At 35.9% G+C, this 18,734-nt stretch overlaps 1 protein-coding gene across 1 annotated transcript in view; it reads left to right on the plus strand.

The window, feature by feature from the left end:
• Positions 1-7,677, plus strand: part of LOC124777943 (esterase FE4-like) — a 46,864-nt gene extending 39,187 nt beyond the window's left edge. Inside the window, exons 7-11 of the mRNA XM_047253494.1 lie at positions 640-805; positions 4,836-5,017; positions 5,486-5,618; positions 5,774-5,894; positions 7,452-7,677. Of these exons, the coding sequence (XP_047109450.1) occupies positions 640-805; positions 4,836-5,017; positions 5,486-5,618; positions 5,774-5,894; positions 7,452-7,605 (756 nt within the window). The 3' untranslated portion in view covers positions 7,606-7,677. The remainder of the gene's footprint in view (positions 1-639; positions 806-4,835; positions 5,018-5,485; positions 5,619-5,773; positions 5,895-7,451) is intronic.
• Positions 7,678-18,734: the final 11,057 nt, after the last annotated feature.

Genomic DNA, 18,734 nt, shown 5'->3' on the forward strand with positions numbered 1-18,734 from the left:
CTCATAAGGCTGAGTGCAACTGTTTCACTGCAGCCACCAATGTAAAGATCTATTATAACACTGGGGATTGAAGCCTGCTCATCAACATGACAATTAGATCAATGACCTCTCAGGTAGAGAGGCTGTCCCTTAATATGTATACATGAAACTATATTTCCTCAGCAAAATTATGCCTCTAGATAAAGCAAAACGCAATTGATAAAAAAGTGAGCTACTAGGGAGTTACGTTTCCCATGATCATATCATTCTAGTGTAAGAAGGGAAAAAGGCTTCATTATATTTCCTTGTGGATCTATCTGTGTTTCAACTGTTTGTACGAGATGGATGTTGAGCAAATTCCCTTTGACTATAAAGACAATTAGTTACATAAATACTTAAAAACATCCTGACAGTGACATGCACACTACTTGAACCATGTAAGACAATTCATGATTTTGCAAAATACTGGCAGTGTCGTTATTAATAGTTCCATGTTAATGCAGTACCACTTGCATATGTAAATTAAGATTAATTTTTGTGTATAGATGATAGGAATGACTACACTCACAGAGATTTTGGTTTAAGCAAATGAACTTGTAACATAACTTGCAGCAGTAGATAATAAACAAATAAGTATCATGCACTTTTTTTTCATTTCAGGACCGTAAAAATGCCCTTATCTGTGTATGGGCTCCACATGTGGAACCAGAAAATGAAGGTGCATTTCTGACTGAGCACCCAGCTAAACTGATATCAGAAAATCAGTATACACATGTGCCATACTTAACAGGTGTAACAAACTATGAATTGCTTGTTAGGACACAAGGTATGGAAATAGATTATTAATATGCTTGTTGGTTAAATGATGGGATGTAACACTTAAGACAATATCTGCTTCATAGTAGGGCTAAATTGCATTGCCTATCAGTCTTTTCAGTGTAAGGGCATGCGAAATGTACAGAATGGTAGAAAAAGCACATCAAAAAGGTCATATTACTGGCAATGACAAAATTACTTTATTCAACCCCTAATAAATTTTGATTTAAAAATAGGTTTCAGTTCACAATAGAATGATAGCTAGATCAGTTATGATTATGTAACCTTTTTAACATAACGAATGCAAGAAAATTGATAATTTATATTGATATATTTCTAAATGACATTTGAAGTTTTGGAATTGAAATTTTTCCTATCTGTCTTTCAGTAACACTAAATATCTTCATTTCATTGTCCAATGTTATTCAGTGATGAAGCAAAATAATTGCTATCATACCACTCCATGCATCTGCAAATCTAAAAATTCTCCAAAAAAGAGCAAATACACAGTTTCTAATTCATCAACTGGGAAACCTATTATCATATAGCTCATACAAACAGATCCTTTATTAATAAATTTAAGAATGATTTACCTCAACTTTAATGGTTGTTTCCAATCATCATTGCTTTTCGTATTGCTAGTGGTATTTTATTTGCTGTCTTTTCCATTACATGTACTACTGCACTAAAAGCAGGTAGTTGGGGTTGTCAACAGGAAGGCAATGCTTTATGAATGCAGCGAAGAGTGTACCTCTGAATATCACCAAGGTACACAAAATGAATGAAACTACTTACACTTTAAATCCTTTTAAGTAAATAGTACACATTTAATATAGTTAAAACTTTTCTTACTGAAATTACTTTGGATATTTTCTTGGCACTTGAATTGATTTAATGATGAGCCTACTAGGGAAAAGCTAACTTTGTGTCTACAAAAGAAAAAAATCAAAACAGGAAAATGGTGCAAGAAACTACATGTTAACATATTTGGCAGTAGAAACTAAAAGAAAAAAGTTGGGAATGGAGTAGCTCTTATAGACTCTGGTATGATATGTGGTTGTAAAGCGATGCTAAGTTCTGATTATAATACAGAATTTCTAATTTGACATTAGTCACATCCACATCTACATGTACATTCTGCAAGCCACTTCGCTGTGTGGCAGAAAGTATTTATGTATTCTTCTGGGAATGTATGCTCTTCAAACAATAAGCCACCCCTTAATCAAACACTTCTCTTGTTGTGTTTGCCATTGGAGTTGTTTGATCACATCTATAACACTTTTGTGCTTACTAAATGAACAAGTCAAATTTTACTAATATCATTTCCTTTAGTGAACAGTTAATTCAGTCTGTCTGATGAACAAATAACCTCCAGAAAGAGAATAATTATGCCCAAATTTCAGGACAATTCTATTGGCTTAAGGGTTTTTGGGTGCATAGTTTTCACAGTGACAGGTTTTATAGATGAGGAGAATAAAGTTTGTTATCCACAGCAGGAGTTGATAGATTTGGGTCCCTACTGTGATGTGAGCATGTGAAGTTGATCAAGAGCAGACAAACTTCCCAAATGTAACAATTAATTGAAATGCTTTATAATTTGAAGTTATTATCTTAACAGCTTAATGAATAGTAATATGTCTTGGTACAATAGTGGTAAATAATAGTAGTAGCAACCTATCATTTCCATATTATTATTATTCCATTCTGGACTTTCCACTTTTTGGAGAAATATTTAATCAAAATGGAGGTAGTCATTATCACAAGATCATAGTCCATTAAATTAAAGGAAATGGAGAGAAATATGGAAACACCAAGAGAAATTCTATCTTTAACATAAATGCTTATGCTAGCCAAGTCTGCAGGTTTTTTTTCTGTATTTGACCATGAATAGCACCTGTGCAATGTCCTCAAAATGTTGCAAACATCATTCATGATAAGAACAGTTTTCTGTGTAGTTTTCAGGGCATTTTATTAGAGCTAAGTGAATTTGAACATATGCAAATTAGTTTTGTTTTACAGTTGGTTCTTCTGTCACTAAAGTGTTCACTGTCTCAAGAGGCACAGTATTGAAGATTTATATCAGATACAAGGAAAGCAGAAAAAGTCATCCAAGAGTCACAATACATACGAAAGTGTGAATTGAGTGATGATGGATGGCCATTGAAGAGGTTTGTGAAGAAAAATAAGAGGATGAAGTGAATGTTGCACTTACACAAATCTGAAGTGAGCTCCAGAACTAGGGATTCCAAGGTGAATTGGCATTCTGAAACCACTCAGCAGTGATGGAAATGCCTGTACCAGGAAAACTTGGTTCCAAAGTCATAAAAAATAGGGTATGGAGCAATGTAAAAATCATTTGTTCAGAGGTGCCTTGTCTTAATACTTTTTCTGTCTTTTGGTTTGGTTTACATTCCAAGGGGCTCAGTGATGATTTGCACAACAATGTCATGGAGTTCCATGGTTCACAAAGTCAGTCTGCAAGGCTGGATTACTTCTATGGATTATATGAACAGTTTGGCTGAGCAGATCCATCCCATGGTACAGAGTTTGTTCCCCTGTACTGATGGTGTGTCAGGATGGCTGAGCCACTGCACATACAGCTCACACAATCTGGGATTGTTTTTCTGAACACAAGGACAAAGTTTCACAGCTCCTGTGGCAACCACAGTCACCAGATCTCAGTATCACTGAGCATTTGTGGTTTACTTTGGAGAGAAGTGTGTGCCATCACTGCCCACTTTCACCATAATTATCAGAACTTGCCACTGTTTCACTGTTCTGCAGGAAAAACTGTATAAGATTGCCTTGAAAATCATACATGATCTGTATACATCCATTGTGAGGTGGCTGGAAGCTGTTTCAAATGCCAGTAGTACTACTGCACCATATTAAGCATGGTAATATATTATGTTCTTGGTGTTTCCATATTTTGGTCTACCACTTATACAAGGGGATAGTAGAAGCTTGCATAATAGCAGTCACCATCAATGTGAATGTGAATGAATGAGACCTTTGAGATGATGCTAAAATGTAAGTGGTAATACATTATCTATACCCTGATGAAGAGCTGAAGTGCAGGGATTCAAAAAATTAGATAAAAGAGATAACAACAGATGAAAATGGTAAAATACCACAAAGTATTAAAAATGACTGTGCGTAATATGCTACAACATATACAAGGTGTTGTCATTGCTATTAGGTATTCTCAACCATGACCTTGACATTTTTTTGCAGAATGTGGATGTAAGTATGGATGGGGGTGTAGATATAAATGCAGTTAGAGTAACTGACATGGTTATTTTATAACAGAATATAATCTACTGATGTAATAATTCACTATGTATTACAGATCAAAATATAATACTAAAGACAAATAGTACTCAAAAATAATAATGAAATAAAAAACTGAGGCAAATGTCCACTTGCAGTGGCAGCCAATGAATTGGTAGGTAGAGAAAAGCAGAATACAGTATGTGTGGGAGTAAATACCAGAATTTTTATTAGAGCATAAGAGCTACCACAGTCATAGTACCTCCATTTGATGCACCAACTTCTTATGGGAGTATGAATCCCAACTGATGAATGTTTGAGTACAGTATAATGTTCCCAATGTTTCATCACAGTTGTTTTTCCTTAACAGTGATGCCATTTACCTGCATATTCTTTGATGTGTCATTAACATTAACACTTCTTCCAAAAAGTACAAAAATAAACAATCCCTACACCTAACAGTTATACCCTTTTCAATTAAAATACTTTCTGTAATATTACTGTTTTATACAGACCATTCTCGATATAATCTTTGCACTGATTCCTGTCCTTACCATTGCCCTATCTGATTGGCCCAGGTAGGAACTGTGCTCCCTCTCACACTCGAACAAAAACTAACAAACTGGGAACAACGAAGTGTGTTAATTTCCTTTTACATTGAAGGCTGTTTCAGAAATAAAATATTACAACATAAAGTGACATATTTAGTCTAGTGATGCCTGTGCAATATTTTCAGTGGCTACATACATTAACTAAATTATTACTTACAGCCGATGGACTATTTGCATCTGAAGAAGGTGCAAAGAATCTGAATGACAACTTTGATCTCTATGTTGCTGATGAACTTCGATTCTCAAGTAAAGAAAAACAGCTGCAAGTAGCAGAAGAAGTCCGGCAGTTTTACTATGGAGATAGTGAGATCACTCCTTCAAAGAATGACTCAACTGCAACTGTAAGAGCCAATCTTTAAAATTTGGTGTTATATGTATACTATTTGGAGAGTTCTGATTTTGTGTGCCTTTAAACAAAAGAGTAGTTGATGACTTGTTTCCAATATCAGAATACTTGTTACAGGTCTGCAAACTTCATATATGTGAGATATGAAATCAAATTTATTCTGTCATAATCCATTAAAGACCACATGGTCCATGTATCAAATAATTCATAAAACACCCTTAAAAACATTTTCATGTTTGTCAGTAAATTATGGGAAGGAAAACGTTTTCAGGATGTACTTTTGTTTAGTATTTCATCCCATAATTGCAATTTCAGTCTATTACGTTGTTCTCAAGTGATGCCTCACTACATATTGTGTCAATGCATGTCATTCCTTTTAAGATGGCACTGCCCTGGTGAGTACCATTATTCACTAATTAATGTTGTTCATGTTCATTTCAGCACAACTTTAAATTTTTTTCAGATGCTCTCTGATCTCCTTATTGTGGAAGGAATAGATACCACCGTGCGGAATATGAGTAGAGATTCTTCAGAACCTGTTTACTACTATCAGTTTTCTTTCAGTGGACCACTTAATGCATTTCCAGATTTCCCAGGTAATTATTGTACATTCATATAAATATCGATGAAATATTAACTCATTTTCTTCTTCCAATTCTCAAAGCTCAATAAAAGCAATTCAATACTTCTAAATTGTCGGTAATTTCACTTCCATAAAAGAATAACTTTTTATACTATCTAAATTTCACAGGAGCTAGCCATGGAGATGACAGGAGATACATGTCTTATTATGAATCTCTTGAATCAAGTTCAGCAGGACACCAAACAGCAGTGCAGCTGCTACAGATGTGGACAAATTTTGTCAAATACAGGTAAAGAAATTCATTCCATTCCATCTATTGCTTGATGTATTTTGAAGATCTAATTATGAATGAGGTCCTCACTTTTGTTTATATGTGCCTAACAGGCCAGTATCCATTGCAAAGAACTGCTAGAGGCCTATTAGTTATGATTAATTTGGTGTTTCTTTTTAAGTTGATGATCATCATTATCATTAATTTGTGGCCACAAATTAATGATAATGATGATCATCAACTTAAAAAGAAACAAGCAGATGCTTGTACTCTCAGCCTCTTCCATTTTTTTCTGTTGAGTGCAGTGTTTGTCCATTTTATGTTGATGGTCATTCTAGCTGTTTCCTCTTGTATGTTATCTCCTCACCTAATTCAGTGTCTTTCTTTTCCTTTCATTCCATCTGACGTCCTCAAGAGGACTGGCTTAGTTCTGTGTCATTCTTGCTATTTGGCCAGCCCAGCTCAGCCATCTCTTCTTTAGCACTTTAATGATGTTACAGTGTTTGTAATTCTTCATTTTTCGTATCCTCCATTCCATGTCATTTATAACAGATACAAGCCCAAACATTATCCTTGAGACTTTTGTTTCAAATATTAACAGTTTCTCTTTATCTTTGTTTCTCAATATCAATATTTTACAAGCAAATAATGTTAATGGTATAACAGACAATTGATACAAATGAACTTTGATGTTAGTACTAAATGTGCTTTTTCTTAAGATATTGGTAAAATTAAGTATTTTGTTCACTGTTATTTGAAGGGAATCTCTATCTGTATCCATTCTATTTTTGTTCTAAGAAGGATCCCTAATAACTTGAGGCAGTCTAATGTCTTGAAAGCTAATCCATCTACAGCCAAATATGCATCATTTGTAAAATAGTTTCAATAAATCCTCTGTTGATCTCTTGTATTTATTTATTTATTCATCCGTGGAACAATAAATATTGTATGGATGTCGTCAGTTTACAACACATGAGCACACATTTACATTTACAATGAAACAGGTCTCTCATATTTTGTGTAGTTTTTATAACTAGTCATACACACATTTATAATTACATAATATTTTGGTAATAATGGCATATGTTGCTAATAATCTACATCTATGTTAAATATTCTTTTACAGTATAACAACTTTTACTTACTAAAAAGGTTTTAAGCTTTTGTCTGAAAGTGAGGGGCTCATTTATTTCTTTAATTTCTTGTGGTAATTTGTTATACAGTTTTATCCCATTATAAAATATACTTTTTTACATCTTTGCCTTGTTCTTTCTATCTAGATGGAGGTGGTGACAAGCTCTTGTTTCATGTTCATGTATTAGGCTGTTTGTGTTGTACATGTTGATATGAGAGTGAATGAATCAAGTGAACTGGGTGTCACAGTTTCTCAGTTCAGTGTACACCTTAAATAGTCAGTTTTTAAAGGGATAAGGAATTTTTTTAAAAAATCCATTCCAATCTTGCAAAACTAACCTCCTACATTATTTAAATTTTGAGTTAGACAAGCTGCATTAATATATTAAGAAGTCACCAGATTTTGTCATGTGTCTATAATTTTGAATTATCTCCTTTCAGTGATCCTAATCCATACACTGGTGGAGTAGTTACAGCAGACTGGAATGCATATAAGCCAGACAACCCTAATTATCTAGAAATTGGCTCCACTATTGAACCTGGTACAGCACCCAACAAGGAACGCATGGATTTCTGGCACAGTGTTATGCCATAAATTAGATGTAGTAAAACATGAAAGTTATTGATGTGTGTTTATCTTTTTGTCACATGAAGTGTTGATGAAAACAAATTATGTAAGAGCAATGAAAAATAAATAAAGAAATGATGCACAATAAGTAACAGGTTGATTATGCCTTTACTTTTTTCATCATCTTAAATCTATTAATATTTCATTTATTTTGTGTTGTAAGTGCGGTACCTACCTATTTAATCAGTTCTGACATCGACTTACAAATATGAGTGGAAGTACTACTGTGTTGAAATGAAGTCATTATTTTTTGGGTGTCTTCAAAATGCCTTTTCTTCCTTTATCCAGTTTAGTGATAAAGATTTCTAACATTTGTGTATTTTAATCAAGTCTTGGGATACACTGAAGGCTACTACATTTTACTAGTATTGCTTATATGTTCCATTACACATGACTTGACCTTGCAGTCAATAAAACATTATCACTATCCTAGAGTGATAATCAGTGTAGTGACACTGTAATTCACTTGTAACTAATTGTAGTTAACAGTATGATTATCATCACCATAAACCAGTTGCTGCTGGAACATGTCCTCCTTTGAAGCCAACTGACTAGCAAACTCAACACATTCACACACTTGCAGTTACAGCAATCTTGCTGTGACTGAACAATGTGTCCCAACATCCTATACACTCAAAATTCACAACCTCAGACCTTATTTGCATGACTGACTATATCTGCTTCTCCTTTGAATAAAGGATATGTAGAGAGTCTGGAGGAACCCCTCCTAATCACCCATGATCTTAAAATGTGTGTCTGGTTCAGGTTGATTGACAGTTGCTTCGTGGTTTGATTCCAGTGTCATCACCTCTAATCATATTTGTCCATGCCCTTATTCTCTAAACGCATTTCATCTGGTCTTCTACAGTTTACTTGCTACCTTCCAGGATGTTTGTCCATCTCCATAAAACTGTCAGTTGATACAAAGCCAACTACCCATCAAAAATAATTCCACTTCAGTAGCTGCTACTCCTTATATACCAAAAAGTCTCTCTCATACTTGATAGGCATCCATGGGTGACCTATCTTCAAAGAGAAACAATCTCTTGCCACATACGCTGAGTGCTTTAGTGGGACCTTCACAGTCAGTCATTAACATCAAAAAATAGTCCAAAATAGTATCCCATAAAATATATATACAGGCTCTTAGTTCTCCAAGCACTCCCATTAATCATCGGTGAAGGAACAAACTCTCACTTTCAGTATCAACCTAGACTAGTACAATTCAACTGCATTGGAGTGTACTCAGAAAATTGACACTTGTTGAACCTTCAGTAACAGGAACCAATGCTACTTTTCCACTGAAGGTGCATGTGAATAACCTAAAACTAGTAGATGGCTCATCTATTGAGGGAAGCAGATGCCCACCAACACATTTATGCTCTTATGTGCATGTTAACAGTTTTATCAGTTGACCAATGAATCTCAGTGAATGACTTTGTGAAAAACACATTAACACTTTTGAAAACACTTGATTCAATGATAATCATTCACATTCAAAGATTTATCAGTATGATATTACTGTGAGTACCAACTGAGTTGGTCACAAGTCTGCCAATGTATGGAAAGCAGTTTGCTGGCAGTTGCATATATGAGGAAAAAAAAGAAAAAACACCTTATTTTGTGCAGCTGGTATTTCAATTCTAATGTCAAAACAGACTTGCGCAGCACTTTTCTGCCTTGAATGACTTACCCAGTTGGCATCCACCAGCAAAAGGTGCTGAAAACATCCCTGCATGCTGTCAGCATCATGAGTCACATGATCTGACCACTACCCTTGTCAAAACTCCATCTGTGGCCAACCACATCTGGTCACACAATCAATTAAATTTAACAAATTAAATCATATTGGTTAAAATTATTTATCACAAATTTAAAATATTCTACGATTCATAACCATTATAAAATTCACTTTTTTTGAAGATCATTACATACCCAGAATCCACAAAAACTAATCAAGGGTCTTACTACATTTACACCTTCAGTTTCAATATTGCATTATTCAATTCTTATTTTTTCTCTATAATACAATTTTCTACCTTCTCATTCAAAACACAATCAAATTTGATATGGATTTAAAAAGAACAGTTTCACTGTTGGTGACTTGTATTGACACTTACTTTTTTTTCCCTCTCATCAGAAAATTATTGGTGAAATTTCCCTCAATACATATGTTCCAGCAGATGGTGCCACAGCTACGATATGTATTATCATGCAACCCTGTACCATTATCTTACAATATCCCTACCTCATGAAGACATTATCTTAGTAATTGCTTCATAAAGTAGCCCCAAGACTTCAATGCTCAAAGCAAAACCGCACCAAAATGTGAATAGGAACTTTGGGTGGTTAACAATTCAGCACTGAAATAATAGATATATAGGTAATTACACATCTAAACTACAAGTTATGTTATTACAAAAGTGTTTATAAATTTCAATAATAATTGGTCTCCATGGCATCAATCTAATCAGTTTAAACAGAAATGCCTATTTTCAATTCTCCATGTTGTTACACATCACTTCACTGATTATGGCCTCACTACAGTTTTCCAGTTGCTTCCACAGCATTGATCTCCTCCTTGTGTCCACATAAATCTGTGCATCAGCAGACCACCTCTCTTGCATTGAAGTACAGCCACTAACGCACTGTACTCATTGTCAGCCATACCAACATGTCAAACAAGTGAACCAAACCAACAGTTTCCTGTAACTGTGACCCCATGGCTCTCCAGTGATCAGGCTACTGGAACCAACCTGGTTTACCATGTATCTGCTGCAACACCTCACAAGTGAAAAATCTTTAAGCACAGGGAAAATTGCAAAGACAAACTTCAAACAAATGTGGGTTGTTGATGAAACAATCTCAGAATCTAATCACATACACAGACTTCACAACTGGTAAACATTTTATTTAAACATATAAATTATTTGCTCTTTTTTTCAGCAAATACTTGAAGTCACAGCTCATTGCATATTTTCACATTACACTCATCACTTTTTTAAAAAAAAAAAAAAAAAAAAAATTTTAGACATATATTTCTTCTTATGAAATGGCACTTGATTTTTTCCCAGCTCACAATCAGCACCATACCCATGCATCTGCCTAGGTCCTTTGGGTACAACTTTCCTTGCCATACTAACAAACAACCTATTGCCCCCCTCCCCCCCCCCCCCCTCCTCACCTTGCCGCCCCTCCCCCACCCCCAAAAAAACTTTCTTCCTTCACCCTAGTGTAATTACTGAACAAACATGTATAACAATCCCTCCAAAATTTCTTATAATTGTACATAATAAATCATAAGTATTTCAACATTGATACATTTCTCTTCATCAATTTTTAACCTATTCTACCTCTTATCTATCCAAAAACTGCTGAACTCTTTCTGTAGAAAGCAAACAATAATCACCTCTCATAAAAACCTGTGCTTCCACTTCTACCTCATGGAAGATTTCATTAATAGCACATCAATTCCAATAATTATTAAACATTTCACTAGCTCATTCAGCATTAGCTCCATATTCACCAAGTAGTGCACCCTTTGATACTGACAAATCTATATAACTTCAAGAAGATAAACACCATCTGCTTCATTAGCACCAACAACCTTAGTATCAGGCACAGGCTGCAACATTACTGGCTCTATTACAGACACCAGAGTACTTGCAATAGATACCAACACACATGATGCCAATTTTCACTTCATTCTCTTTACATCTTGCATACAATTTTAAAATAATATATACAAATCCACTACTTTCTAATTATTACTAAAATAGCATATATTTCTTCTATTAAGATATTCCTCTGTTCTTTGTGTCATTACATGACATGTTGGAAAATCCACTTTTCAGCCTTTACCATTTTCAAATCTGTTTTCTCCACTAAACCAGCCTCAATTTCCATTCTGATCTCTCTATCAATCATACATGCACCCCAACACCTATTCCCATTTTCAATCTTCATGTTGTTGTTGTCTTCAGTCCTGAGACTGGTTTGATGCAGCTCTCCATGCTACTCTATCCTGTGCAAGCTTCTTCATCTCCCAACCTACATCCTTCTGAATCTGCTTAGTGTATTCATCTCTTGGTCTCCCTCTACAATTTTATCCTCCACGCTGCCCTCCAATGTTAAATTTGTGAACCCTTGATGCCTCAGAACATGTCCTACCAACCGGTCCCTTCTTCTTGTCAAGTTGTGCCACAAACGCCTCTTTTCCCAATTCTATTCAGTACCTCCTCATTAGTTATGTGATCTACCCATCTAATTTTCAGCATTATTCTGTAGCACCACATTTCGAAAGTTTCTATTCTCTTCTTATCCAAACTATTTATTGTCCATGTTTCACTTCTATACATGGCTACACTCCATACAAATACTTTCAGAAACGGCTTCCTGACACTTAAATCAATTCTCGATGTTAACAAATTTCTCTTCTTCAGAAACGCTTTCCTTGCCATTGCCAGTCTACATTTTATATCGTCTCTACTTCGACCATCATGTTATTTTGCTCCCCAAAATAGCAAAACTCCTTTACTACTTCAAGTGTCTCATTTCCTAATCTAATTCCCTCCACATCACCCGACTTAATTCGACTACATTCCATTATCCTCATTTTGCTTTTGTTGATGTACATCTTATACCCTCCTTCAAGACCTGTTCATTCCGTTCTACAGCTCTTCCAAGTCCTTTGCTGTCTCTGACAGGATTACAATGTCATCGGTGAACTTCAACGTTTTTATTTCTTCTCCATGGACTTTAATACCCACTCCAAATTTTTCTTTTGTTTCCTTTACTGCTTGCTCAATATACAGATTGAATAACATCAGGGACAGGCTACAACCCTGTCTCAGTCCCGTCTCAACCGCTGCTCCCCTTTCATGCCCCTCGACTCTTGTAACTGCCATCTGGTTTCTGTACAAATTGTAAATAGCTTTTTGCTCCATGTATTTTACCCCTGCTACCTTTAGAATTTGAAAGAGAGTATTCCAGTCAACATTGTCAAAAGATTTCTCTAAGTCTACAAATGCCAGAAATGTAGGTTTGCCTTTCCTTAATCTAGCTTCTAAGATAAGTCATAGGGTCAGTATTGCCTCATGTGTTCCAACATTTCTGCGGAATCCAAACTGATCTTCACCGAGGTTGGCTTCTACCAGTTTTTCCATTCGTCTGTAAAGAATTCGCGTTAGTATTTTGCAGCTGTGACTTACTGAACTGATAGTTCGGTAATTTTCACATCTGTCAACGCCTGCTTTCTTTGGGATGGGAATTATTATATTCCTCTTGAAGTCTGAGGGTATTTCACCTGTCTCATACATCTTGCTCACCAGATAGTATAGTTTCGTCAGGACTGGCTCTCCCAAGGCCGTCTGTAGTTCTAATGGAATGTTGTCTACTCCCGGGGCCTTGTTTCGACTCAGGTCTTTCAGTGCTCTGTCAAACTCTTCATGCAGTATCGTATCTCCCATTTCATCTTCATCTACATCCTCTTCCATTTCCATAATATTGTCCTCAAGTACATTGCCCTTGTATAGACCCTCTATATACTCCTTCCACCTTTCTGCTTTCCCTTCTTTGCTTAGAATTGCGTTTTCATCTGAGCTGTTGATATTCATGCAAGTGGCTCTCTTTTCTCCAAAGGTCTCTTTAATTTTCCTGTAGGCAGTATCTATCTTACCCCTAGTGAGATAAGCCTCTACATCCTTACATTTGTCCTCTAGCCATCCCTGCTTAGCCATTTTACACTTCCTGTCGATCTCATTTTTGAGACGTTTGTATTCCTTTTTGCCTGCTTCATTTACTGTGTTTTTATATTTTCTCCTTTCATCAATTAAATTCAATATTTCTTGTGTTACCCAAGGATTTCTACTAGCCCTCGTCTTTTTACCTACTTGATCCTCTGCTGCCTTCACTACTTCATCCCTCAGAGCTACCCATTCTTGTTCTACCGTATTTCTTTCCCCCATTCCTGTCAACTGTTCCCTTATGCTCTCCCTGAAACTCTGTACAACCTCTGGTTTAGTCAGTTTATCCAGGTCCCATCTCCTTAAACTCCCACCTTTTTGCAGTTTCTTCAGTTTTAATCTACAGTTCATAACCAATAGATTGTGGTCAGAGTCCACATCTGCCCCTGGAAATGTCTTACAATTTAAAACCTGGTTCCTAAATCTCTGTCTTATCATTATATAATCTATCTGATACCTTCTAGTATCTCCAGAATTCTTCCATGTATACAACCTTCTTTTATGATTCTTGAACCAAGTGTTAGCTATGATTAAGTTATGCTCTGTGCAAAATTCTACCAGACGGCTTCCTCTTTCATTTCTCTCCCCCAATCCATATTCACCCACTATGTTTTCTTCTCTCCCTTTTCCTACACTCAAATTCCAGTCACCCATGAGTATTAAATTTTCGTCTTCCTTCACTACCTCAACAATTTCTTGTATCTCATCATACATTTCATCAATTTCTTCATCATCTGCAGAACTAGTTGGCATATAAACTTGTACTACTGTAGTAGGCATGGGCTTCGTGTCTATCTTGGCCACAATAATGCGTTCACTATGCTGTTGGTAGTAGCTTACCCGCACTCCTATTTTTTTATTCATTATTAAACCTATTCCTGCATTACTCCTATTTGATTTTGTATTTATAACCCTGTATTCACCTGACCAAAAGTCTTGTTCCTCCTGCCACTGAACTTCAATAATTCCCACTAATTCTAACGTCAACCTAACCATTTCCCTTTTTAAATTTTCTAACCTACCTGCCCGACTAAGTGATCTGACATTCCACGCTCCAGTCCATAGAACGCCATTTTTCTTTCTCCTGATAACGACGTCCTCTTGAGTAGGCCCTGCCCGGAGATCCAAATAGGGGACTATTTTACCTCCGCAATATTTTACCCAAGAGGATGCCATCATCATTTAACCATACAGTAAAACTGCATGCCCTCGCGAAAAATGATGGCAGTAGTTTCCCCTTGCTTTCAGCCATTGGCAGTACCAGCACAGCAAGGCCATTTTGGTTAGCGTTGCAAGGCCAGATCAGTCAATCATCCAGACTGTTGCCTGTGCAACTACTGAAAAGGCTGCTGCCCCTCTTCAGGAACCACACGTTTCTCTGGCCTCTCAACAGATACCACTTCGTTGTGGTTGCACCTACGGTACGGCCATCTCTATCGCTGAGGCACGCAAGCCCCCCCACCAATGCCAAGGTCCATGGTTCATGGGGGTAGTCATATTCACTTTAAATAAATCATTAAATATTTCAATTGCATTCTCAAAATTCAGTTCCTCAATTTTTCTTTTTGCTTTGAATTACTCTGGCACCAACATCTGATGGACCTTTGCATCTGATAGCCAACCATTTATATTATGCTCATGCTTATTTTTCCCCATCCATTCATTGTTAACATCCCTACTCAGAACTACAATACTCCCTTTTCCCTGAATACAAATGTTTTCACTTTTAACAGCTTCCCTTGCTCAAACACTTCACTAAACATGTATTTTCTTAAATTGGATAACTTCCCTTCACTGAAAAATTCTGTATAATTATGCTTCCCATGCCATTCACAAACTGCACTTACAGGATTGCTTCCTTTGTTACTTCACTAGAAATGACATCCCTTAATCTGAATCTCTCTCTTTCAGTGTTACTTAATTCCTTTCTTAACCTTTTACTGTAATTTTTAATGCCCCCCTTAGATTCATTTACACCCCAATATTTTAATTCTCCATCTGCTTGCAATCCATGCTGTGCAAATTCCTCTGCTTGTGCCTCAACATGAATTCCTATTTCCTCTCGTACATCTTCCATTTGTGAACTGTTTTTTTGCAACTTTAATGTCATCGTCAATACTACCATTAAATTCAGTTATTTTGTCATCAATGTGATCTAATTATTCACAGACTACATTTGATTTTTCATTAATATCATATTGCTTCTCCTTTAATGATTTTGATCTTCTCACTGTCTGATTTATCCTTCTCCAGATTATATTTCCCAATTTTTTTGCAAGAGTTATTCACCTTTATTACTTCATTAGATGGTGACAGCATATTATCATACCTGCTCACATATCATCTATTTTATCAACAAGTTCAAGTTTTAATTCTGACTTACTGTGGCACATGGCAGCAACACAGATGCTGTGGAGATGCACTGGTGATGGTGTGGAGATGGCTGGCTGACAGGTGACAGGTGACAGGTGACAGCATGTAGATGACCAGGCATTGGTGTGGGACAGTTGTAGCAAGTTGATGTGTGGCAAAGCATGCAAGAACAGCAACACTGCACTGGTACGGTCAGCAGCATCTCATTACAACTGCCACATGGGCTGGTGGCAGCAGTTCTGCATAATTCACTAGGACCAGTGGCATCCCAAATTTGTGAAAAACTGTCACATGAAACGTGACAGCATGAACTTGGCCCCCATGTGGAGTTTCTTACACTGCAGCCTACCAGTATATTGACATTCACATATGCGCTATGATTTCACTGTTAGTCTGTTACTGCTATGCACTGCCTTTAGTTCTGAGCCCCCAGCCTGTTGACAGGTCTATATATTTCCTGGAACATTTGATCTTGAAATACTTAATTGGAAAGGAAACAGTCCAATCCAGGACAACCCTACCCAATTGCAACATACTGGGGAAATGGCATACATTAATAAACACGTGTTGAGACTTCAATTACAGGAACCAATGCTACTTTGTCACTGATCAACCTGAAATTAGCAGCTGGCTTGTCTAGTGAGGGGAGTAGTTATAGGTTGACCACCAATCCATTTACACAGTTATGTGCACATTACAGTTTTATCAGTTGATCAATGAATCTGTCAGTAAATTTATGAAAAACAAATTAACACTTTTGAAAGCACTTTATTTAATAATAATAATTCACATTCAAAGATTTATCAATACAAAATTATGTTACATAGTGCTCAGAAGACAACCAGTTACTGATATTACAGTCCTAGCATCAAAACAGTCTTCCAAAATGACCTACTCAGCTCACATACCTGAGCAGTACTTCGGCACCTAAACGATCTTACCTAATCAACATCCACCAGATAAAGACCCCAAAAACATCCCTGCATGCTCTCAACTCCATGAGTCACATGACCAGCACCCTAGTCAAAACTCCATCTGTGGCCAACCACATCTGGTCACACATAGTCATTTATATTTATCAGTTAAATCATATGCATTAAAATTATCTGTCACAAAATTTAAATAAATTTTCAGTTCATAATTATAATAAAATTCACTTTTTTTTTTTTGTTTTAGATCATTACTTATGCAGAATCCACATAAACTTCTCAAGAGTATTATTATATTTACAGCTTCAGTTTCAACTTTCATTATTCAAATGTTATTTTGTTGTTTTTAATACTAATTTGTAACTTCTTATTGAAAACACAGTCAAATCTTAAATGAATTAAAGCAGAGCTGTTTCATTGTGGATGGCATGCTGCACTGGTATGGGCAGCAGCGTCTCATTACAACTGCCACATGGGCTGGTGGCAGCAGTTCTTCATAATTCACTAGGACCAGTGGCATCCCATTAATGTAACTGCCTGTTTCTAAATGAATTCTCATTTTCTACCATTTTAAATTCTCTGTGCTGAGTTTGTTTCATTCTACATTTGTGTTCATTTCTACTCTGCATCCTACTAATCAATACTTATTTAAAAGTTTGAAGTATTTTTAAATCATTACACTCTGTTCAATATTTTTACTAATGTGTGAGCTTTGTCATTTGTACATTACATTAAACTTCCAAATTTTTGTCTTCCAATTGCATTTACAATCCTCATTATCATAGTGTAGTGGCATTTACTACCATTTATTTGTTTCTGAAATGTGCTGTAAATGTCTTCTACTTTCTAATCAGTAAAAAAGGAAACAGCAGAGAATAAAATATAATGGAGAGTTACAAAACAAGTTTATGCACAAAAAGGAATTATTATTACTTTCTGTTACTAATTTCAACACATGGCAAAAGGGCATGAACTTTTAAACTGAAAACTGCTTGACATTGTGAGATTAAACAGGGAATTCTATGGAGTCAGCTTCTTGGAAATAATGATATTTCATTAGTGACTAACATTTCTGTGGCTGATAAAATTCGTTTTAAATATGTTTGTTTTTTATTCCAGTCTTTGATCACAATATAAATTATTTTGACAATGACCAGTTTCAGTCCATGATGACCATCCTCAGATCTACAATATACAAATATATACACCTTGTGAGCAGTGTGTCTTTCAACACAATGCAGTAACACGTATCACAATATACTATCATACAACTAGGGAAATTTACAGATAAAATACGATAAAATGTACCTTCCCTACACCATATCCTAAAGTGATAAGGCCATAATGGCATCTTCAAAACATATAAATATAGTCAACACAGCATTCTCACATAGATCTAAAATAAGGTGTAGAATAGGCCACATCGTCCACACAGTCGATATTGCTACTGGCTACTGAAGTACAGTAGCTACCAGAAATCTGTTTGCCTACATCCTACCTAGAGGTAGCTACTGTGGGCTTAGATGTAGTCATCATTTACGCAAAAAAAACATAATGCGGTAAAAACACATTAGGTAAAATACATGTAGCAGACTTTTAATATTGATAATTATCATAGAAACCAATTGTGATACAGTACAAGACGAATACAGGTACCCATATAAAATTATTAAATGGAAATATATGAATATAATAGGTCCAACCTGTTTATGGTGAATTTACAGTCAAAAATTACAATAGTAATACATTGCCTGTATCAACATATAAATTACCTGTGAAAGAGAAATGTCTATATGACAGCTGAAGAAAGACAGATCAATGATCAGCTTGCTCTGTTGGGTTGGCCACCAGGATGTTATGTAGGTGTGCACCAATCGTAAGAACTTAGCCACTAGAGGGCTTTACATACATTGTGATATGTCTCTCCCAGAAAACATTTAAACAACATATTAACAGTCAATAAATAAAATTATATAGTCTGGCCATACATTCCATGAATAGGTAGGACATAATCAGTTACAGGAGTAGTGCAACTAATGTATGGAAGTAA

Source organism: Schistocerca piceifrons, chromosome 2, assembly GCF_021461385.2.
Source record: "Schistocerca piceifrons isolate TAMUIC-IGC-003096 chromosome 2, iqSchPice1.1, whole genome shotgun sequence".
NCBI classification, from domain to species: Eukaryota; Metazoa; Arthropoda; class Insecta; order Orthoptera; family Acrididae; genus Schistocerca; species Schistocerca piceifrons.